Source organism: Epinephelus fuscoguttatus, linkage group LG12 (assembly GCF_011397635.1).
Source record: "Epinephelus fuscoguttatus linkage group LG12, E.fuscoguttatus.final_Chr_v1".
In the NCBI taxonomy this organism is placed as follows: domain Eukaryota; kingdom Metazoa; phylum Chordata; class Actinopteri; order Perciformes; family Serranidae; genus Epinephelus; species Epinephelus fuscoguttatus.
In genome coordinates, this window is record NC_064763.1 from 5,632,096 (window position 1) to 5,656,618 (window position 24,523).

Genomic DNA, 24,523 nt, shown 5'->3' on the forward strand with positions numbered 1-24,523 from the left:
GGTTAAAGCAGGAAATCGAGTTCATGTGTTGACTTTAAATCCCAGTGTACACGTGTTATAGACTGTAATTACATTTCCCTTCTGCACCCTCCTAAAAAAAGGTCTGATATCATTATCAACCTTCTGTCTGCTCTTGTGCAGCAGGCTGATACCCATGCTAACTGGGTGGTTAGCAGGTGATGGACAAAGATGGAAAAAAAAGCTCAGATCACTGTTTGATTGGCAGATCATTTCAGGGATGTGCAGTGAAGAAATATCCCAGATTTGAAGATAAAATCAAACTATGATAAATAAATGATAGTTCCTCTTAAGTGTAGAGCTCCTCTCTCCTGCCTCCCTCCCTCCTCTTCTCTTTTTTTCTCGGCTAATCCATTTTTTCAGCAATCTGTTTCGCACAGCGCCCAGAGCTGCCTGCCTTGATTAATAGTCAGGTGTCCCGGCTGTTTACCCCACCCGCCCTCCGTGCCGACTCCCCATCCACCGATCAAACGCCACCATCTGGGGACTCGCTTTTTACCCCCTCAGACAGTCAAACCATCAGCTGGCCTACAGGTCAACTCAAGGTCAGGGCCTATAGAAAGAGAGGAGGAGCAGCGAAGGATGTTGTATAGGATGGAGAGTCTCCTGTCCCGGGTCCTGCCGGACGCTCTGACAAGCCACTTAGGCTTGAGTAATTCTTCTGTCAGCTTTACTGATGAGACAGCCCAGACGTGTACGTGTACGTGCACACCACTCAGCTAGGCATTAGTCATGATAGGCTCTGCCTGGCACATCCCCTGCATAATGTATAAGGTTTTCAATTGGAGTAATATGGGCTGTGTTCACAGAATAAGTGAATAAGGGAAGGCTGATTGTGTTTGCGGTGGATTGGGTCTGCATGTAAATTGATGAACTACAGAGGACTGAAACCTCTTGCAGCAAAACAGATGAAAAACTAATTAAAATTCCCCAACACTCCCACACACATACCTGTACACACACACATACACAGTGCAACAGGAGAACAATTTAGAGAGCTAGCAGCCCTCCCAGGTGCACTTAACATTAAAATACAGTTGGTCCTTTGCTCTCACAGTGTGACTGTAAATGTAGCCCAATTCATAATTTATCTAGTTTTACAGCTGCTCTCTGGAGTTTATAACGTAAACAAACATGTTTTTTGTTTCTCACCAGAACACAGTGTAGTCCCTAAGACCTTGGCAAATTGTTGAACGCATTTCATACTTCATAAAACCTTTGCAAAGCCTTTATCTGTGAATGTTTGGAAACTCGCATTGTTCACGTCTTGCCGTCTTTTTCGTCTTTACTGCCTCTTTTACTCTTGTTTGGTGCATTAAGGCCACCAGTAGCTGACATGCACAACTGCCCTTTACACTCAACATGAATTTGCAGTCACAGACTTGTGGCATGAATGTGCGTCCTTGTGCGAGAGCTGGTCAATAATACAAGGGCACCTCCATTTAAACAATGCTACAGCACCACTAATGGTCAAAAATTCTGCATTTACATTTACATTTAGGACTTAAAGGTGAAATTCATTAAATACATTAAAAGTAATTTAAGAAATTTTAGTCAGTAAGACAGTCAGTTTCTCACCCAAACACTCTTTGAGGCTAACCAAACATGTTAAATCTATTTCCTCTCAATCAATCATATTTTTTCACTTATCAAAAAATAGAAGAGAATCAGTCAGTCAAAGGAGTACATCACAGAAGACAATGCTTGTGCATTGCTACATTTCTTGGCATGTTAGTTGGCGTCAGACTAAAAGCAGTCCTGCTTTGAACAAAAATGCAAGGGGATTTGGTGGTGGCGTTTTGTGTTGGGTAACAGTGAGGTGATGAAATAATAATCCAGCTGGAGCAATAGATGAGTTTTAAACAGCTGTTTGTATCTTTTAATTTTATCCTCATGAGGCAAACAGTTGAAATGAAGCATTCACTTTAAGTAATGTAGAAGGAATGAACACCTGCACATATTTGATGGACGACTTTGCATTGCATTGCACCAAAATACACATGGGCCTGGATCAACTTTCTTGTGGGTCAACCCAGCCTTTTTTGCCAGGACATTCTCTGTCGGCACACATTTGAGTAGTTAAGGATGGACCAATTTTTTTTTTTTACAGTATCAGTTTATTGAAGTTGATGCATGTAAACATATTGAACGTTTTGAGTTTTGATACTTTCTGAAAGTATGGTGTCACTGTCTTCTTGACACTGTTATAGTACATGCATGTTTGACAGCGAGGGCTACCCAGCCCCACAAAAAATATCCTAAATACATCACCAGTCATCATGTATATGTTTACATATTTACAGATAAAATATTCATTTTAATGTACTGATACAGCATACCACTTGTATGTAGGCAGGCCATGTAAGGTCAGTACAAAGGACCAGAAATATCACTGGCAAACTGCCATTCTTTGAATCTGCAAGTAGCAGACATCCTGGTTACCTTTGTGCCCTCGTGCTGCATTCATGTGGTGTCGGAATACTAAGAAAAATAAGTACCTAATCATATTTCATGGCTCACCTGATCCGTTCCCTTTGCTCTTTGTTATCAAAGTGTTGTTTAAACGCTCTGAGCAGTAGGGGTGTGCCATATATCTCATTCACGATTATACCGGTATAATTTTTAATAGAGCATGAAAAATTTATATCAGGATTCTCGCAGTATTTTGACTTGTAGACATAATGATGTCATACTGTTATGCACAGCAACAAGCATGGCTGAAAGCGAAATTATTAGTGACTCTGCGGTGGTTCCAAAACGAGGAGCAGCTTCAGTAGTGTGGAATAAACTGTGGCATCCTGAATGTTTTATCAACAGCCCTGGACTTCTAAGACTCTTTTAGTGACTTACCGCTCAGAGGGAACTCATTCAGCAGCTCCTCTGGCAGCAGCACAGCATCTCCCTCTCCTCTTTTGCCATTGTAAATGAGAGTTGGTGATTTTGTCATAAGCCTTTGGTAATGCTAACAAATGTGATGTTCACAGCTTGACAAAAAACTACATACATGTGAATGCGCAATAGTCATGGTAACATAACAGCCTGTCAAGGGTTACAGCATGATCATTAGAAGATACATGGCAGGGCATATAGGTCCAGGTTGAAAAAAAACCCCAACTCATTCATTTAGGATTTTGCTAAAAGAAGGAAATCACCTGTTGATTTACATAAATAGATCCAAGGGTACATTTTTTTTTTTTTTTTTTTTTTTGTATTTGGAAACTCATTTTTGTTTAAATTTTACTGAATATTTGAAGGCAAACTGTTAGGTTGACATGTAAATTTTGTTACAATTCTGTATTCTTGAATCATTTTTCTTCTTTTTTTCTTTTTTGATAATTTGTCATATCATTAAGAATATCCTTGTTGCAAAAATAACATGAGATATCGTGATATTATTATAGGGCCATATTGCCCACTCCTACTGAGCAGTAAAATACAACACATTGTCTTTTTGTGTCCATGTTGATTCCACATTACAACTTAAAAGCTCATGCACACCTCAGAAGTCAGAAGAACGACCTTCCAAGGAGCACATGAATGCACCATTGGCCTTGGCTGTTGCAGGTCTAGACTTGACAGGCATTCAGTTGCTTCTTGTTCACTCCCTGGAGCAGGTAGCCTGAGCACTCCCCTGCAAGAACACCGAGTGAGAAAAGTCTGGGCTTGATGAGCACTCAGATGTTTGACTGGCTGACCAGTACACACTGGACACTAAAAAGAATTGTTCAAAAAGATTGGTTTGTTCAGTTTTGCCCATAATAATTTTAAAATGAATGAGGAGGGCTATGTTTTTTCACACAGTGCTGTTGTCTTTCTGAACCCGCCCAATAAAATATTGCTTCATGGTAGTCCTAGTTGTCAAAAAGCCGCAGGGTAGCTTTAAATAAGACGCCAACCTATTCAACATGCCATCGAAAGATTGCCTACATTTATTCAATCCAGAACAGGGTAAGCACTACAGTTTTTTTCACATCTGCCTTGGCAATTGGACTGCTTGATAATCTTCTGATGTCCTTTGTCTTCCAACGCCCATTTATAGTTACACAACATCCTAAATTGTGGATAAACTGAAACTGAAAATGAAAGAGAGTGAAAAGACAGAAACAAAGAAAGACAAAAAGAATGATGTGGAGCGGTGGAGCAACAGAAACATGTTCAGAGGCACTGCTCCTGTTAGCTTTTACTACCTCACTGTCACATTCCCCAGTGTAGAGACCCCCAACATCTCCCTCTGTTGTAAGCAATTTCACAGACCGTCTAGCTTTTGGCTTGCCTCCCCAAAAATTTGATAGCCAGCATTCACACACACACACACACACACACACACACACACACACACACACACACACACACATACCTCTTAATTACATCTGCTCCTAGCCTGTCCAGAATGCTAAGTAGTGGCTGTTGAGTATAAAGACTGGCGCCTCAGAAATTTCTAGACCTCTAGCTGGTCATTAAAATTCTGTCCTTTGATCCTTCCTTTAACTCTCCTCCTGTGCCGTGTAGGAATCAGACAGGGAACATAAAAGCCATCAGCTTGACTTCAAATAGGTCCACTGAGAATATATCATTTATTTAAAAAAAATTAAATAACTACAATTGACAAAATGTCTAAAGTAAAAGCAGTTAATTAAAGCAGATGTTAAGGCATGTCTAATGAGAATGCAAATATTCATATGCAGTTAACGATAATTGATGCCCAAGAGAGGCTGTTTTTTAATATAAAAGAAGATTCAGATAAACATGCCCAATTTGTCAGCTGAATGATGTAGTTTGCTTAAAAATATTGGCTGAAATTTGATTACATTTAAATATTATCACAGTGTTACTGATGTATAGATAAAGATATGTCAGAATTATTCACAGCCATGATGTCTTCTCACATTTGGACTAAAATGTGTCATTATATCTGTCCATGCATTGGTAATTCTGTCCTTACTGCCAGCAATGTGTGCTTAGCTTCCATCTTAGATACTTATATGATGTGACTTCCATGCCTGTGGAGGTGAGAGGCTTTTTTCAACCCTCTTCATGCTATAATCATAACAGAAAGTCAGAAAGACAAAAGGTGATGGCTGTTGACAGTGTTAAAGATGCACTTTTTAAACATATTGGCACCAGTGGGAGCTACGAGCTGCTCTGAACTGATAGCAAAAAGCCAGTCTTACTTTGATGTGAAAGGGTAAAGAGTCACCTGGTCGGCTCTGTGTGAATAACAGCTCTCTGTTCTGCCAGCTCGTCATCCACGCCAACTTCCCTCTGCTCAGTATTCAGAGTACAAACATTCTGGTTTGAGAGATATGACATTTAGTCTCAATCACTGGTAATGGGTACATTAACATAGTATCACTGTCACACACACACACACACACACACACACACACACACACACACACGCTCACACACTAAACTAATGATACACATTTTACTGTTGCCAGGAAACGGACTCTGGGGTTTACACCTGCCTGGCTTCCAGCTCCAGTGGAGAGACGAGTTGGAGTGGAGTGCTCACAGTCAAAGGTAAATTGTCTCTGCGTGATTTAAATGCATGCAAATGAAAGCTGTATGAAGAATAACAAAACAGAGATAAATTATTAAAAAAAACAGAATCCTGATTATCACTGCTGTATCCGCACTGTTATTCATTTGGCTAACCTTAGAACCATTCCTGTGTAACACTCTTCTGTTTTAATTAACAGCAGTGAAATTATCAGTTGTAGATTTAAGTGTGACTGCAGTGAAGAACATATACACATTTTGAAATCTTTCTTAGTGTGTGATTTTTCCTTAAAAAGTCTAAGTAACAAGGATCCATGTGACCATAGACTTGCTTAAATGAAATAAGTGAAGTGAAACACTGCATAGGTCCAAGTGTGCAGAAATCTTTTTATACCACCTTAAATGAAATAAGTAAAAGAGCGTAATGAAAACACTTAACCCCTGTCAGTCCTGAGGATGTTGCTGGCAGGCAGCAGATGGAGTGCTATGGGGAGGAAGTTTGACCAGGAAGTTAGCATTGCCCATTTTTGATTATTGCAGAAAATAAGCTCTGTCACAAGCAAAAAGTTTATGATACTTACATGCTTTGGTCGTCAAGAAAATCTTCATAAATTAACATCATTTTTATGATTTTTGAAGTATAAATGCAGTCGCTGGATATAAAAAATTAACTTTTGGCTATAAACAAACTACACTATAGTCGCATGACTTTAAAAGCCCAGACCCATCAAACCAACTAGTGGCGACGGAGGTCAGCTGTCATTTCATGTTGCCTCTGTCTCAGCAAAAACTTGCACTTGAACACACCGCAAAGACTACAGCCAACCAGCACATACATTCTGCACCTGAGTGAGAGAAAATAATCTATATCAACAGGTGGTGGTAGACTGTATTCATCACTGAAAACAGGAAATCAGTTAGCACATTAACAACACATGCTGAAAAAACAAATGATATTTACTGTACGTTAATAAACAACAACACAACCAATTATGATCTGTTTCTGCTAAAGAGCTCCATGGCTAAACAAAAAAATGTTACCATATGCAACAAGTTAGTTTCAATTTCACACCTTCTTGACTTTAGCCGTTTGTTTGCTTTCCCCACTTCCTTTTCTCTTCACGTAAACTGAACTGAACTACTCATCAGAGTGCTTTCTCTCACCGCTGGGCTTTGCCGGTTCTGCTGCTGATTCAATACACTGAATTGGCTTAAAAAAAAAAAAAACAGACAATGGCCGACGAGGGTGAACCCTGCCGTACACATCACTCACTGACAGTCTGACACTGATAGGATGGCCGACCATTGGCTTTGGATGTCAGGGCCATAATGTCACCACCACAACAAGGCAGTAAAGCCGTGTTCAGTGTGATCACGCTCTGTGGTCTCATTTAGCCACTCATTAGCAACAGCCTCTTTAAAGACCTGTAAAAGCTTCAAAATTCAGGAGGGGTGGGGTATTTACTGACATATTTTACATTGTAGAACAAAATCTAAGCAACTGTAAGCTTGTGTTCACCACAGACCCTATTTCAGGCATCTCACCAAATGCTCATGTACTCAAAAAACCCATATACTTAGGGACGAGGGAACTAGGACTGCGAAAATTCTAACCAATATGCAAGTTTTAGGACTCATTCCTGCAGCTCTCTATATGAATGTATGCATAAACATGAAGCACGTTGTTGACAAAGAGCACCTTTTGGGGATAAATAAAGGTTAAAACATGCTGATGCCCTCACTCAAGATATCATTGTAAGATACAGTCAGCTGCTGCTGCACCTCAAAGCACACACTGCTTTGTGGGGCTATGTACGTTTATATTTCTTCCACAACCCATCAGGCATTAGTACATAAAATATTTCAGGCGGTAGAGAATTCATTAGTGGCATTAAATGAAGGCGTAAAGACTTAACAAGCTGCTCTGATGACACCTTTATTTGTTATTTGACTATTAGCGTCATAATGGTTAATTAAGATCCAATAGTTGTAGTGAAAAGCAAAATTGTAAAGTCTGTTAGAAGTGAGGAAGTCAGCCTGCAGCAGCACTGATGCAAATGTTCAGTCAACATTAGTGGGATTACACAGAGGACATTCTGAAACGTTAATGATAAAGGCGGATGTTGCAGTTCTAATCAAATGTGCACTCCCCTCCTCCCTCCGCTTTTATTTCTCTTCCACCTCTCTCCTGCCTCCGTCTCTGTCTCCTCCTCTGCTCCCTCACCACCCAGAGAGTGCAGACCCATCAGTAGCTCAGGCCACTGAGCCCTTCCAGTTACCAGGTCCACCACACAAACCCATAGTCACAGACGTGTCCAAGAACAGTGTCTCTCTGACCTGGCAGCCCAACGCCCATGAGGGAGGAGCCGCCGTCACCTCCTACATCATTGAGGCCTTCAGGTGAGTTTCACAGAATCTAAGCTCCATCAAAGGCAGGTGCAATGACATGTACGGACACACACTTTCCCTCATTTTCACGGTCATTGACGCTGTATCAGTCAGGGACCCTTTGCTGCTTTTTCTGCAAATCATTTTGTCACAAATCATTCCTCTTCTTAATTTAGAAGTCAAGGCTGTATTCTTCATGTATTGAGTATCCTAAAATTTGACAATTTAACGTCAAAGTATTGGTCTTGGCAGAACAGAAAACCTTTCCATTTTGGGACACTAAGAACCCTCCACTGAATTCCAGACTAATGAAATTCTTTAATGGTTTGCAGTCCTTTAAAGTCGAGCTACAGCATTTATTAATTATGATTAGACCTTGGGAAGAAGAAAAACTCAAACAGAGCAATTTAATGGATATGCACAAGGAATGTACCATTTCATTTCAGTTTTTTTAGCCAGGTATAGCAGCTTGTCAGTGGATAACATAACTAGTCAAATTGTGCACACAGTTCATAGTGACAGACATGTGGAAGGACTATTTCTTGTCCTTCATGGCTAGTCTGCACACTCATGAGCCTGAATGCACCTAAGCAAAAACTTTCAGGTACTGCCACTTGAGAGGAAATCCACCTTGGATTAATTAGGGGAAAAGTAGATTTAGCCGAGCAGGATGGGTGGCTCCACTGATGGAAGGAGGCCTCCAGATGAAGATAGGCAGCGTTATGGGGAAATGTGTCCTTCCAATTCGATAAAGAAGGGAGCACCGGCAGAGCTTAATCAGATCCAGACGTCCACCGTGGCCCATGGCAGCGGCAGAGCGTTTCCAAGTAACGCAAACTGATTCTTTATAAAGCTGCTGAAGGGGGCCGCTGGGATGTTTGCAATAACATTTCCTTGCCTGAGGTGCTAAGGTTTGTTTGTAGGAGCACAGGGAAGAGTAAGAGTCGGGGTGTGCATGTGTGTGTGTGTGCGTGTGTGTGTGTGTGTGTGTGTGTGTGTGTGCGCGCGCATATGCAATGTGTAATAGTGTTCATTTAATGTACAAAGGCAGACTTTCCAGTCTCTTGGTGAGACCGCATTCATTTTCTCTTTTCGGGGGCCACAGCCTTGTATGTGATTGTGTGAACTCCCTCTGAGCATCTCCTCCACAAAGTTACCTTGAATGTAGCCCTGGCACAGGGCAGCATGCACTCATACACACAAGAGATGAGTATTCATGAGTTTTCCTCTTTGGTCTAATTGTGCAGTTCAGCACTGGAGCTAGTTCACCTCACACCCCCCACAATACCCTTGGGGAAAATCTAAAAGTGTCAAACAAATGGTTGGGGAGGCCTTTGTGACTGCTGCTCTGCCAAGGTGACAGTAAATTCACAAAAAGAAGGGGAGAGACAGGAAGACGGAGGAACGGGGTTGAGGGGTGGTGGGATAATGCATCTGGGGGAGTGCCACAAGGCTAAGAACATGCCCTCATTTCCTGCTGGCAGCTGTGCCTTCTTACAAGCCTCATTACATTATTCATCAGGACAGCAAATTGTATCATTTGGAGATCTTCTAGTGAGCACAAACTTCTCTGTACTGAGTGACTTTGCTCACATCTGCTTTTGTTTACCAGATAAGACATATTAGAGGAAGCCAAAAATAGATCGCGCTATTGCCTGGAGATCTTCTCATGCATTGGTAGCTTCACATCAAATCAGCATCGCGAGGCAGTCCTCGATGCAGTAAGGAACTTGTGCAGACACACTCAGTCTGTAGTGTGCTCTCTGTCAGTGGTGAAATGTCACTAAGTGCATTTACTTCTGCTACTAAGTTCAAATTTGAGGTACTTGTATCACTTATAGTATTTTCTGTTTGTGCTATCTCAGAGGCAAATATTGTTCTCCACCTCAACCAACTACAAGACTAAAATTCTGCTTACACAGTAATGCATAAGTAATAATAACGATATGATAATGATATAATAATTATATCATACTATACTATCTACTAGCATAACAGTCTCATATCTGCATTAAATACTTTTACTCTTGATACTAAAGAAACTTTTCACTGCAGGAAAGATGGTCTTTTCATAAAACTGGGTCTCTGCTGTAGAAACACACATGACCAGAGAAACAGAGAAAAAGGGCTGTGGCATTCGCCTTTGAGGTAGAAAACATACAACTACCAAAATGCACTGTGCTGCACCGGGGCCAATTAACACTCCTGTTGATGAATGATGTAATGCAAGTTGCCCATCCAAAACCAATGTTTCGGCCACTATAACAAATGATCTCTTATTACAGTTAAACAGTGGACTAAAATATCTTTTTGGAAACATCTGAGGTGAGAAATCAGCAAGGCAGTAACAGATTCTTGGTTTATATTTGATCAGCGCTGCTTAGTTTTACCGTTTGATCCCAGATTTTTCAGCCTCTGTTTTCACAGTTTAGAAAAGAGTATGATGCCCAATTCCTGTTCGCAAACTCTTGCAACTAAACGAACACTAGAATATGTGTTTGAAAACATTTTCTTTTCAGAACCTTGGTATATATTCGATCAACACTGCTTAGTTTTATCAATAGGGTGTTAAACGACTTCACCAAACAGTAAAGCTAAGATGACCTAAATACACAGTGGTGAAAGACTGTTACCACGTGCTCCAAACTCACTTCAGCACACCTGTCTTTATTTAAAGGTTCCCAAAATACCCACACTGTTATGATAAACAGCTGGTTGAAAATTGGTGAAGTATCCTCTTCCTGATTATACTGTAAGGATAGGTATAGGCTATACGCTTTAACTCTCCAGCAAATTGGAAACTATTGTAACAATTGTACATGACATACTGTAATTGACATGTACATAGATTCTGTCACAGGAAACATTTTGATGTGCAGGAGGTTTCATTGTACCAGCGAGCAGCAGCTGTGAAACTCCATGTAAGGCACAATGAAAGCTGACATGCCAAGTTAGTACCTGTGTCATCATAGATTACAGCTCACAATATCATACTGCATCTGAAACTGAACATCAGTTTTTCCTTCTATCCTTTCACAGCCAATCAGCAGGCAGCACATGGCAGACTGTAGCCGACATGGTCAAGATGGAAACACACACAATTACCGGCCTTCTCCCCAACACCATCTACCTGTTCATTGTCCGAGCTGTCAACGCCTATGGCCTGAGCGACCCCAGCCCCATCTCTGAGCCTGTCAGAACGCAAGGTCAGTCTGCATCTCTCTCACACCAAATAAAACATGACTCTTATCTGGAATGGTGAAAAACACCACAGCTGTGTGTGCTAATGCATTGGCAGCAGCACTCTGAAGAGAAGTGAATACTTGTGTTTCTCTTAGATGTGAGTCCTACGGGTCAGGGAGTGGACCACAGGCAAGTGCAGAGAGAGCTGGGAGAGGTGGCCGTCCAGCTGCAAGAGCCTGTCACGCTAACAACAGCTTCCATCCGAGTGTCCTGGACTGTGAGTGGCTCTTTGTGGATCTTTGTTTTTTTAGGGAAGCAGACTAAGGGAATGGAGAAATTAACTCTTTCACCCTATCTCCATCTCTCCTCTCTCCCACAATTTTCTAATTTTCCCCTATGTCACCCTCAATTCATCAAGGTTGACCGTCAGTCTCAGTACGTCCAGGGCTACCGTCTCTTCTACCGACCCAGTGGGGGAAATTGGCTCCTCCAGGACATCAACTCCCCCTCCGAACGCAGCACTGTACTCACCAGCCTGCTCAAAGGAACCGAGTACGAGATAAAGATCCGTCCCTATTTCGATGAATTCCAGGGCAAGGACAGCCGAACGTTACTGGTTCGAACCCCAGAAGAGGGTAATAAATCTGGTGACTTCTGAAACACGTCTGCACCTCAAAAAGATTCAAAGAAAACTTCTTTTAATAAACTAATCTAGGTTTGCTTTGACATTGTGGGGCCTTGAAAATAGCTGTTCATTAGCCTGTCTGACACCACATGAATCTCCTAATGTTATCTCATTTTGAGGTTAATTTTATATCCTCCACAATTTGGGTTCGTTTATATTGATCCCTATTTTCATTAAATTCAGCCGCTGCACACTGCAATTTTTGCAGCCTGAGGTTCTCAGCAGGTTTATATTAGTTGATCCAAACTCTAGATTAAAAACAAGAGAGAAGACTTTTTTTGCCATCAGCACTTGTAGACTTCGGATCGACCTGCGTGAAGAGCTTAGTCTGGCAAAAAAAAAAATTACATTATGAACTTTTTAAAGCATTCAGAACTTAATTTCTCCTCCTGCTACAGCTCACTTTTATGTTTCTTGACTTGTGTTTTATGCATCCTCACTTTTATCGCCTTTAGCTATTTGATTTTTCAGTTTAAATGTTTTGGTCTCCCTTGTTAATGATCACTCCAGTCTATAATTATGTTGATGAAATAACATGAATGCTTTTTCCCACCTCTCACAGTCCCCAGCGCCCCACCCAGAGCAGTTACAGTGGTAACAGTGAAGCTAAGCAACAGCTCCAGCATCAGCGTCTCCTGGGAGCCTCCACCCAGTGAGATGCAGAACGGCATCATCCAGGAGTACAGGGTAAACACACCTCAGCTGAGTCATGCCACATGTGTGACATGCAAGCAATGTCACTGTGTCTTAGCTGAAGGCAACAAGCACCAAAACACATAGGAAAAAAACACTCCTGCTACAGCACGCAAGGAGCTTCATTTCATACAAATCTTGCACTTCACGTACAAAATGTTAAGAATGCTAAGAATTCCTTAATTAAATTTGTACTAATCAGAAATAAGAAAGCTGTGGGTTATTGGAGGATTCTGGAAAGTCACAAGAGGTTGCACTTCAGTCTCTAGATGACCCTTATATTTTGTTCATTCAGTGAACTTGCAGAGATAAAACCTTGTCAAGGGGAAAGAAAAATCCTCAGGCTGTTTTTAAGACTTCAAACGTAGAGTAGAGCGCACTGGATAGTGGTCAAGTTCAGTGACTACTGTACATTCAACACAGGAATATCAACTGATTCAACTGCTGAAGTATTACAGCCTATGATTGGCTATTTCATCAGTAAATGAAAATGCCAGTACACTCTTAGCTGTCCGGAAAAGACTGATAAGAATCCAAGTGTCACAAAAACAAAGCAGAAACTGAACTGAGCTGTATATCAAATTCACTACCAACTTTGTGTATCCCAACAGATTTGGTGTGTGGGCAGCGGCAGTGACAACCAGACACGCTACTACATCAACAGGACAGTGGATGGGAACACCTTGTCTACAGCACTGAAAGGTCTGATGCCTGGTGTGCTTTACCAGGTGGAGGTGGCGGCGGTGACCAGCGCTGGCGTGGGCGCCCGCAGTCAGCCAGTGTCTGTCCTCATCAGTAAGTCCACCATGACAAAAATAGCTGTAAAATAAGATTAGGTCAAGATGGAGATGTACTAGAGACAAACTTTATTTTTGCAAGAAAGTTAGAACGGGCAGATTATTTACTTCATTGCCTGGAAACGTCATAGAATTATTAAAAATCATTTAAGGTTTTGGAAAGTCGTGGAATTTTAGCGTGGATTTTCCATGGATAACTTTCTACGTAAAATAACACAATGGCACATTTATTTTCTGTAGCTGACAATGTAGCATAGCTTTAATATGCTTTGATGCGGATGACTTGTGTACCATCGCACATATCAGACTGAATCTGATATGTCTGAAAAATGCCGAACAAATTTGGCAAGAAAAAAATACTGTAGGTCCTTAAAACGTCATGGAGAAGTTTTGAGATTTTGGCCATGAAATTGTGTGGAAATCCTGGTACTTTAAAAATTATGGCAACATTTTTTTAATTTTTGTATTTTTATTTTTACTTGTCAAATACTGATGCTTGGCCCACATGTCAAACACATGATGCCCTTGAGCATCAGTTTATACTTGTTACATGTGTTGTGGCTATTAAAAATAAATATCTTTTAAAATCTTTTCACAGGAAATGTACAGCTTGTTAAATCCACAGGCTATTTTCAAGATACAATTTGAATGTGGACAAAAAAATAGTTGTTAGGTTTACTTTCTTAAGTTAAGGCAACAAAGCACATAGTAAGGTTTGATAAAAAAAAACATCATGGTTGGGCTTCAAATAAGTATGTTTGTTACTATTGTAATGTAACTTAACATGTCATACGTCACATACGTCTCTAAATATGTCACAAGCATAGTATGCTGCACATACTAGCACACTACGTTGTTATTAAATAACTCAATTGACTTTTGGTTTCACATGGGACAGGAACAGCAATCTCCCAGGTGAAAGTCCTGAGGTTGTTTAACCCGCCCACCCTATGTGGATTTTTTTTTTTTTTTTTTGCTCTTTATAATACAGCAGTTGTTCTGAGTGTCAAAAATGCCACCCAGTGTGTCTTGTGCTGCTGTTAATAGGTACCTTGTGTGTGTTGGTATGCAATGCAGAGTGCCGCAGACCAAGCTTCAGTATTTGATGAGTTGGGAGACAGACTGGTTCAGTTTTTAGCAATGCTCACAGTGTAGCCCAATGGATGGGTTTGTCTGCCCGTTGGCCAGTTGGTCCAACACTTTGGTCCAGACTGTAATATCTCAACTATCTGATGGATTACCATGAAATTTTGTACACACATCTGGACTTTTCATTTTAGGAGTCTAAACTAATTGCTATAATATCATCATCAGGTCAAAATTTGAGTTTGTCCAATACTTTGGTTTATGACCAAATCCCTGCACAGGTAATATCATTCCCATCAGCCTCGGCTGTACTTTGAGCATAGTGCTAATCAGCAATCATTACTATGCTCACAGTTGTCATTACATGACATTACATTGGCATTTTGACTGTGTTGTCATGCTGACATTAGCATGTGGCTCAAAGCACCTCTGTGCTAAGTACTGTAGGCTTTGTATCATTTCCCAACAGCTCTAGCCTCCTCCATGTATTATAAGGCTGCTATTACTGTATATACATAGTTAGGTTTTTATTGGGTTCTCTGTTTGGCTTTAAAAACATTTAAGCTTTACAGTATGAAATACATTGGATGGAAACAACAGGGCAACAATCAGTTTTTATTATGATATCTTATTTTGCCCTCCTCCTATCTGTTTTAACCCAGAGCTGCCTGCTGAACAGCCCTCCGTGCCAAGCAGTGGAGGCGGCAGTGGCCCCAGCGACAGCGGTGAGGAGAGCAGCGTGAGTCTGGCTGAGCAGATCACCGATGTGGTCAAGCAGCCAGCGTTCATCGCGGGCATCGGCGGAGCCTGCTGGGTCATCCTTATGGGCTTCAGCGTCTGGATCTACTGCCGACGCAAGAAGAGGAAGGAGCTGAGCCACTACACTGCCTCCTTCGCCTATACTCCAGCAGGTCAGGGAGAATGATTAAGATGTAAAATGTTGACCTGAGGCTCTCTGTGTCTGCTCTCTGGTATGATACCTTGCACTTATGGCAGAAGTCATGGGAATGACCTAAAATGGCATTTAGACTGCAGCCAAAGGCATTTATTTAAATAAATTTGAGGGAAGTTGGATTAAATTTGAAAAGGAAAAATGACCAGCAAAAATAGTTGCCATTTACATTTGCACATTTCTGTGGAAATGAGAACAGCTGATCTCAGATAATATAAGCATTGTCTTGACTCAACAAAAAGACAAAGCGAAAGCAAAGTAGGCCACAAAAAGTACGCCCCTCTCATCACTCTCTCTTTCTCTCTGTCTTCTGCAGTTGGTTTCCCTCATGGCGAGGGAACAGGGATCAATGGAAGGTAATTAAATTATACCCCACAAGATATTTTTATCCTCTGTGAAGCTGTGTTCTCCTCTTTTTTAAGCTGGACTGATTTTTGCAAATGTTTCTTACTGTATATCCAGCTTTCTATTTACTGTTCATGCTGTTTTTCCATCTAGGCAGTTGTTGCTGTTGCACTGTGTTCCACCATGTCCTAAATTAATGCCAGAATGTCTCTGTAGACCCGGCGTGCTGGGAGGCAACATGGGCAACTATCCATGGCTGGCAGACTCTTGGCCCACTACCAACTTGGTCCACAGTGGTAAAGAGGCAGTTAACTGCTGCACCACCAATCACGACACAGCTGAGAGATATTACAATGGTAGGCTTGTGTTCTATTGTGCTTATATAATAGCTGTTGTGGCAGATTTTCTTATTAAGTTAAGGCATCATTGAGTACAGTGATAAGTAGTGGTATTTACTATGACAAAAGAGAGCTGATAGACTCACAACAAAGCAAGAAAGCTGTGCTAAATATTACCTCCATGCTTGTGTAGAAGCTGGTATCTCCAACTACCTGAATCAGACAGAGAAGTACAGCATGGGTGGCTCCACTGAAGGTCCCATCTACAGCACCATTGATGCGACCAGTGAAGACCTGCACAGCTTTACCTACGCCCAGCACAACTCTACAGCTCCCTATGCCTCCACCTCCATCATGCCTTTTACCAACCAGATGCAGGCGCCGGCCCACAGTGGCGAGCAGCAGGATGATGGACACTGGATCACCCAGCCAGGGCCCTCTGGAGCTCAGTACGCCCAGCCAGACCGCTGCAACGGTGAGGAAGGCGACTCCTCTCTGTCTTTGTTCAGTATAGACATTTCTTGCAGCATTTCTTACCAGCAGTGCTTGTTTGTAAAGCAATGCATTGATTGGTACCAGTTTGCATTCCCAATCCTCTCCATCCCCATTCTACCTCTAGACGCATCAGCTCTACTGACCAATCATAGCAATGGCCAATATTTCAGGAGATCTATTGTAGCAAGCAGATATCTAGGCCAAGGCTTCCTCTTCTGCTTGCCACTTATTTCAGCTAATCTCTACGAGTAGATATATGCATATGAATGAAAATGAATGAATATAAAGCTAATATAAAGCTAAATCATCATCAAACAATAGGCCAATGTGTGCCGCCTCTCAACGGGGACTGTTTACCTGCCACTCAAACATGATTGATCATTACCACTCTGACTACAAACGGAAACAGCCCCACCTCCAGTACCAAAATCTGTATTGTTGCCTATGGATTCTACATTCACATGCAGATATCTGTTATAGATTTTATATGACTGCAGGGGTGTCCACCAGAGCTGCAGCCTGCAAACTGAATGTTAATTTCACAACCATAAGATGTCTCCAGTGATGTTTCAGAGATTTGGCAGTACATCCAACTGTCCTCACTTACCACAAGCCATGTATAACTACAGCCCAGGTCCTCCACATTTGGCTTCTTCAGCTGTAATATTGCCTAAAGCAAGCCACTTGGACATCTGATGCTACAGTTGGTTTGAACAAACTAAATGTAGAGATCCTGGGTTGGTGTGTTCTGTGGTTGTAAGGTTGGTGGGATGTACTGCCAAATTTCTGAAAAACTACATTAAAGACAGCTAATGATAGTGAAATGAACATTCAGTTCAGTTCAGTTCAGTTGAGTTCAGTTCAGTTGCAACAGCTCAGGGCAGTCCTGCAGTCAGCATGTCAATTAAATGCTCCCTAAAAACTGTAGCATTGTGTTTGGTGATATAACTGAACATTTTATATAGTCTTTTATTGTGACCATGCCAAGGCACACCTGTGTAGTAATCAGCATCTTTATTTGCCACTCCTGTCGGGTGGATGGATTATGGATTATGTTGGCAAAGCACTCACTAACAGAGATTTAAACAAATTTGTGAAGGAAAGGGTTATGATATATTTTTGTCAAGCAACAAAAAAATTATCATGCGACTATTTTCAACTCATTTTTCAAGCAAAAACACCAATATTTACATAGTTTCAGTATTTCAGTTATGAGGACTTACTGCTTTTCTTTGTTGTGTGTGATATTAAACTGAATATTTTAAGGTTCTCAGTTGTTGTTAGAATAAACAAGCAGTTTGAAGATGGCATCTTGGGCTTCATGAAATGGTGAATTTTTCCACCCAAAGATAAAATAATCAGTCAGGTCTGATTTTTTTTATTACTGGACTTTTTTTTGTTTGTTTGTTTTTTCTTTTTTATACGAAAATATTCCATCAATCTGATTGTATTCTGACCTAAACTTAACTTGACTTAGCACCACTGCTGCACCTCAGGGAAAAAAAATCTTTGTGAAGTGTCAAAGACAAAAGCTCTTTTACAAATTTAGTGTCCCATGCTCTACTCTCATACCTCTATTAATATCTTTCAACCACAGGCCTTCTGGGATATGTGTCATGTGTGTGCCATCTGTCAGTTCTGCTCATGACATATCATCCCAATGTGACAAAGTATCTTTTTCAAGTGAATCATTGTGTTTGTCTGTTGGTTTTATAGGTAAGCCCAAGCAGAAGGCCATGGGTAAAGCTGTCAAGACCCCGTCTCTTACCTGGATGGAGGCGTTGCCACCACCTCCCCCAATTGGAGAGCTTGAACAGTGTGAGACGGACGAGCAGCCCCCAGAGCACGAGGACATGGACATAGGGTGAGTCAGACTCCCACACACTCTCTTTCACACCCACACACATCTCTATAAATTAGTATTACACTGCTTCACCATCATTTAGACTTACCGTCAGCTTTAACAGGCACATTAAGTATCGAACCCAACGTGGCTCTTATGCCTCTGGCTTTAACAACTCAATTACCTTGGCCTTGGTCAATTGCTTTAGTGATTAAGCTGTTTTCCCCACCCTTAAAACACAATTTGCTGTGTTCCTCTTTAACAGTTGCTCTCTGCAACCTCAGAGCAAACTATCATTCAGTATGACGCTCATAGCAGCATCCCACCCAAGTGGAAACTTAGCCTCCTGCAGTTTTGCCAACGGCAAGGCCTTCTTACTTCAGTCGAGCCTGAAAGAACAGTATTAATGTTTAAGTAGCCTCATAGATTGCTGGAACTGAAGGCACCAGTGAGACAACAGGTCCCTTAACAATGTCTTTTAAGAGCCCATGAAGATAAAACCCAGCTACATGTCTTACACTGTATCATTTGGCTGTAACACTCCTCTTTGTCTGTGTAGCTCGGATGAGGAGTGGTGTCCTCCTCTCCCAGAGAGGACCTACCTGATGGAGGGCTGTGAAGGTGGACCCTCTCCCCCACAGAGAAACAACGCTTCCTCTCCAGCCACCTCATACAGTCACCAGTCGACGGCTACGCTCACCCCGTCGCCTCACGAGGAGACCCGAGCACCCCATGACCTCCCCCGCCTTAACCAAGCAGACGGCCAGCAGCTGTCACGGTATTTGAACGGGCTTGGTGTTGACTGGTAGCTAATGGCCGTGTTCATACATGAATCCACAACAACTCATGACCCTGAGCTCCTGAACAAACACACTATCATCTGCTTTACTGAATACAAACCTCCTTTTCTGCTTTGTTGAAGGAAATTTATGTTGTTGATAATCCTCATGTTTTTCCTTTGAGTTTTTACTGTCCACTGCTCAGTTAACAGAAGGACACTTTCTTTACTAACAATATAATGCAACAGCATGACAATTATTGTTATTTAGTTCAGATCAATCAGTCAACACCTCAATACACTCAGCGGTTTTGCCACTACACCCTTCCTTGGTCTGGTATGACCAGTAGCTTAGGGGCTAATATAAGCAAATTGTAGATACTAAGTGTATAGTAATATGTCTCACTTTAGCAATATATTTTGACACTGTAGCTGCTACGGCTGTTCAGTTAACCGAATATTAATCTCGATCCAGAATTTGGCTTCCTACAACTGAATGAACGTGATTGACTGCAATATTGTAATTTAAATGCGTTCTCCACTCATTTAAAACTCTGCTGCATATCAAATCAAGCACTTCCTAAACTAACAGCGAGAGTGTTACGGCTGCATTCCAGTTGTAGCGTAGAAGAGTAGTATGCAATCAACTGTATAGCAGACGGGAAAAACTTAAATTAGATGTCTGGAGCAGAAGGCGAAAAGCCAGCCCTGCTCTACAGAGCATCATCTTTTGTTTGGAATTATTTGGATTGAGAGTGTATGAGACGTGTCTGTGCTGCAAAGCAATGCAACTAACTTGTCCAGCGTCCTCAGAATACACCACAATCTGTAGTAAGAGAATTGCATGAAGGTCAAGAAGAACAGGGTCGCTAACTTAACCTCACTGAATGCAGACAAACCTATGTGTCCAAAACATACTTTTATTTATCGTGAACGAGGTAGTGGTATTTGAGGACTGTCTTTATCATATGAAACTCAAGAAAAATGCAGGTGCTCTTGAAGAACAGGGTCAGCTCATGCGAAGAAAAAATGAACTTTAGACAACTTTAGCCTGGAGCAGGAACAAATGCACTTGAATTAAGCTGAAAACCTTTTTTTCATAAAACATGACTGTCACATTTTCACACATCAACCACAACCATTTTTACATATTCAACAAATACTATATCACTGCCAGTAATTGAATGTTTTAACAGCAATAATGCACATTGCCCATTGTTAGCCAAATGGCTAATCCCTTGTCAGACCTTCAGTTATCCAAATAAAAAACAATGATGCAGATAAACTCATAACAGGAGAAGACAGGCAAAACATTAACAGACACAATTTGCTTTTTTTTTCATAACCCTCACCTCTAAACCCAATGATTGAGCTTCAGACTCCATGGATTTGTTCTCTCCAGTAACACGTTGCCCTTACTTCCCATAGCAGAAGGTTACCCTGCGGTCCAGTGCCAGTTCCCCAGGCGCCAAGCCCACTGCTCACCCAGTCCAACCCCAACCTCTCTGGCCAACAGCATCACGGCTCATCAGAGGTTGGCACGCTGCAGTGCCAAAGTCCTGCCCATCGCTGCCTCCACAGCCAGGGGCCAGCTCTGAATGAAGACAGCGGCAGTGCAACTACACCCGGTAAAGTGACTGGCAGCGCCATGTGCTCCACATACCAGCCTGCACGTAACACACAAAGGCACATTAGCAAACAAGATTATTAAAGCTGAACATTCATGTATGCAACTGTGTTGACTCACTAATCCATATGCATTGAGTATATCAAAAGCTCAGTGTCTGAGTATGGATCAAAAAACACTGTCTGATTGTTTTTCCCTTCCCTCATACAGTGCACAGTCGCTCATCCCCAGCAGATACATGCACTCCTCCCAACCAAAAATCACGAGTGAAGAAAAAGGTCTCTAAGAGTTCAGCTTACAGAAGAGATGTACAAGGAGGTGAGTGGATTTTAGTTTGGATTCCACTTCATGGACAGGGGAACAATAACAGCTGCATTTCTGTTTTTCATTTTTGACATTTTCTCAAATGTTCAGTGTTACTGAACATACACAAAAGAGTTCAGAAATAAAGGTATTATTTTGCATGAATGTGACAATGACACTGTCGCAGGGTATCAAATAGTTCCAGTATCTGAATATGCAGCTATACTACCAATTACAAAATCAAGTCCACAGTTATTTTCTGTAACTATTTAATGCTCTTAGTCAGTTTGTCAATAATAATCCAGCACATAAACAGATATTCTATGATACTATCTGTCATTGAATACTGGTGCAAAGATGTAATGTGAAACTACCGGCCCTGGTTATATACATGGATTTGATTTAAAATCTTAGCTTTCAGATACACTGACTTCACACACCATATGTGTACCAGATAACCCCCTTTACAAACAGATTGGGAATGATAATGATCTTACATTGCGTTGCATTATGAATAAAGTAACCTTGAAACCAGTTCACCAGCACATGGCTGCACGTGCATCATACATTTTAACAAGCAGGAAGTCAGCGTTAACTTAAACGTGCCCCTGTGCTTTTAAAGGAAAACTGGGCTGATATGAGCCTCTCGGGTTCACTCAGTTATGCACAGGAAAACAAAAACAAAATGCTCTCATTCTCCTTCTGAAAGCCATGTAAGGCTATTACATAACATGAACCTGACATTAAGATGAACTTGCATTGAATGAAAAAGAAGCACAAAATCTTTTCCTTATATCCTTAACTCAGATATTCATTATGGGTGTTTTTCCCTCCTCTTCTCTCTGTTTAGACCTTCCCCCACCTCCAGAGCCGCCCCCAGGAGAGGACAGGTTGCAGGGGCCCCAGGAGTGCATGGAGGCCAGCAATGTGGTGAACAGCGCTCTGTCCTCCCTGGAGAGGACTGAATACAGCAGCAGCAGCCACCAACGGAAAGGCTCGGGACAAAGACACATTGACAGTGAGACAATATTTTGCAGTATTTCAGTCAGACTTTAGTTTAAGGATAGCAAAAGCTAATTTAGCACAAGGAGTGAATGTTCATCCTGAAATATTTCACTAGAAATCAGAAATGGAGTAAATAGACAACACATTTATATTTCACTGAAGTTGAGTAATATTCTGCAGTGTTGTAACTGTGCTCATATGTAGCATTTTCCACATTCATGCCCTCCTACTGCACTGCAGTATTCTCTCCTCCAGTGCTACACAGTAGAGTAAACGGGACAAAGACTTGTGTCCATGACTGGTTGCCAGGTCATTCCTTATGAATGACTTTATAACATTTATAACATGCAGCTGTGGTGCCATAAATAAAACACATGCAGTGGTCTAGAAATCCAGAAATCCTGCAACATGATGCCTCCCTGGTGCAGGAAATCACAGGTCTTTAAGAGAAAATTCTAAATTTTGGCTTTTGATTTACCTCCTTCTGTGAAGAACAGTTACAGCTAATAACCATACTAAACACCAGAGTTAAATATGGACAAATGGAAGGAATTTATAGGGGTTTTAGCAAAGAAAAATCTTGCCTAGAGCAGTTTTAAATGGTCATTTCTCCAGCAGATATATCACTGGATAAGATATTTATTAACCTTTCTTTTCCTACTAAGAGACTGTACTGCCTTATAAACTAAAATCCCTCTCTTTTAACCCCATCTTGTCTCTGTTACTATTGCCTCCTCAGATGAGGAGATGATGCCATACAGCAGTAAGGCCGGTTACCTCTCCAGGAGTCAGATGTCCAGTAACTGTTCGACCACAGGAAGCTCCTCGTCCAGAGGCTCCACAGGCTCCCGAGGGCTCAACTCGGCCAGGAAACACAACGAGGTAAGATACAGCGACACTAATGATTTTATAATTTCACTGCGGTTTTATGCATGGGAAAAATGTTCTCTTTTCACCTCAAATGGTTTTAATAATTGATGCTTTTAGATATTTATGAGTGCTGGAACAAAGACTGTTCCTGCCATGGAGAGGTTCCTGTGGTTTAGTTTTATCTACATATCATTACTCGCGCTCCATAAAACACACATAATCTTATACGTGCAGGCGCATGAAAAGAGCTTCTACATTCCCTTGTTGCCCCCCCCCCCCCCCCCCCCACACACACACACACACACACACACACATTCACAGCAACATGCTCTTAGGTTCATACATACAGATCTACCATTACTGTCTACCCAGGATAGGCTTTACAGTAAGAAACAATGTTAAGCGTGCACGCCCACCGCTTTCTCTAGAGTGTACTTCTGAGGCCTCACTTCACTGTGGGAGCGCTCCTTTAAATGCACCCCCTGCAGGCTCCCTAGTGAGGAGCTGGTGTCTTTTATGGCAGAGCAAGCTGTGCCAGCCGAATGGAAAGCTCTGTGGGTATTTCACACGAGCGAGGAAAAACGTACATGTATTTGACATGTCCCTCAGCATTACTGTAGGTAGACAGAGGTAGTAGCTGATAGAAAGCATAGAAAGTTGTCCAAATTACTTTGTGCAACTATGGCTCAGAGGGTAGTATCTTATCCTGCTTTTAATGATAATCAGGCTATTATTAAATTTTAACAAAGAAGAAAACTGGGAAAGGAAATTCTCTGTTTAAGCTTTTACATTTTCTGTTTCATGTTTCAATTTTCATTCCATTTTATAGTTGCTTTATTGCATATTATCTCTGTAATGTTATTTCAATGTCAATGTCCCATTTTTTGTTTTTAGCATTTATTCATGATTATCCATCTTTTAATTAGATTTACTCATTTTATTCAGAGCTTTTACAAAGTAAAAGTATCAACACCACACTGAAAATACCCTATCACAAGTAATAATTCAAAAACCGTCTGGCACCAGACGTCTTTATGATGTAAGACAGATGTTTACATCAGACAGACAAATTTTGGTTGGGATGAAAATCGGGCTGACAATATCTTAAATGTATAATGCATTAGAATTTCAGGTTGTGTGGACATTAGCAGCATAAAGTTTTGCAGATGTTTGATTTCATTCTCCATATCTTTTGACTTAATGTAGTTCTTCATCAAGATGATGTTGGCATTTGAAAGACATTCATTTTGGTTACATAGCAACACAATTTAACACTAAAAAATATCAACATCACCTTTTGTCAGTATTCTACATCAAAATTACATTGGCATTAGATGTACCGACATTGAATTTAGTCATCCAAATTCAATTCAATTCTATTCTATTCAATTCAAATCAATTTAATTCAATTCAATTCAATTCAGTTTAATTCAATCTTATCCATAAAGCCCAATATCACAAATCACAATTTGCCTCACAGGGCTTTACACCATACGACATCCCTCTGTCTTCTGACCCTCACAGCTGATAAGGAAAATCTCCCCCAAAAAACCCTTTAATAGGGAAAAATGGTAGCAAGTGAAGAGCAACTGAGGAGGGATCCCTCCTCCAGGAT

The 24,523-nt window shown here is 41.2% G+C and overlaps 1 protein-coding gene across 2 annotated transcripts in view; it reads left to right on the forward strand.

The window, feature by feature from the left end:
- robo3 (roundabout, axon guidance receptor, homolog 3 (Drosophila)) overlaps positions 1-24,523 on the forward strand; it is a 120,266-nt gene that overhangs the window by 89,737 nt on the left and 6,006 nt on the right. Inside the window, exons 10-26 of one of the 2 annotated variants that reach the window (XM_049591472.1) lie at positions 5,460-5,541; positions 7,752-7,920; positions 10,948-11,114; positions 11,247-11,368; positions 11,510-11,726; positions 12,339-12,463; positions 13,081-13,264; positions 15,015-15,263; positions 15,621-15,660; positions 15,866-16,005; positions 16,181-16,462; positions 18,199-18,346; positions 18,885-19,103; positions 20,532-20,731; positions 20,941-21,048; positions 21,884-22,051; positions 22,778-22,920. In XM_049591472.1, coding sequence (XP_049447429.1) covers positions 5,460-5,541; positions 7,752-7,920; positions 10,948-11,114; positions 11,247-11,368; positions 11,510-11,726; positions 12,339-12,463; positions 13,081-13,264; positions 15,015-15,263; positions 15,621-15,660; positions 15,866-16,005; positions 16,181-16,462; positions 18,199-18,346; positions 18,885-19,103; positions 20,532-20,731; positions 20,941-21,048; positions 21,884-22,051; positions 22,778-22,920 — 2,763 coding nt within the window. The remainder of the gene's footprint in view (positions 1-5,459; positions 5,542-7,751; positions 7,921-10,947; positions 11,115-11,246; positions 11,369-11,509; positions 11,727-12,338; positions 12,464-13,080; positions 13,265-15,014; positions 15,264-15,620; positions 15,661-15,865; positions 16,006-16,180; positions 16,463-18,198; positions 18,347-18,884; positions 19,104-20,531; positions 20,732-20,940; positions 21,049-21,883; positions 22,052-22,777; positions 22,921-24,523) is intronic. The other variant, XM_049591473.1, reaches the window with a different exon arrangement.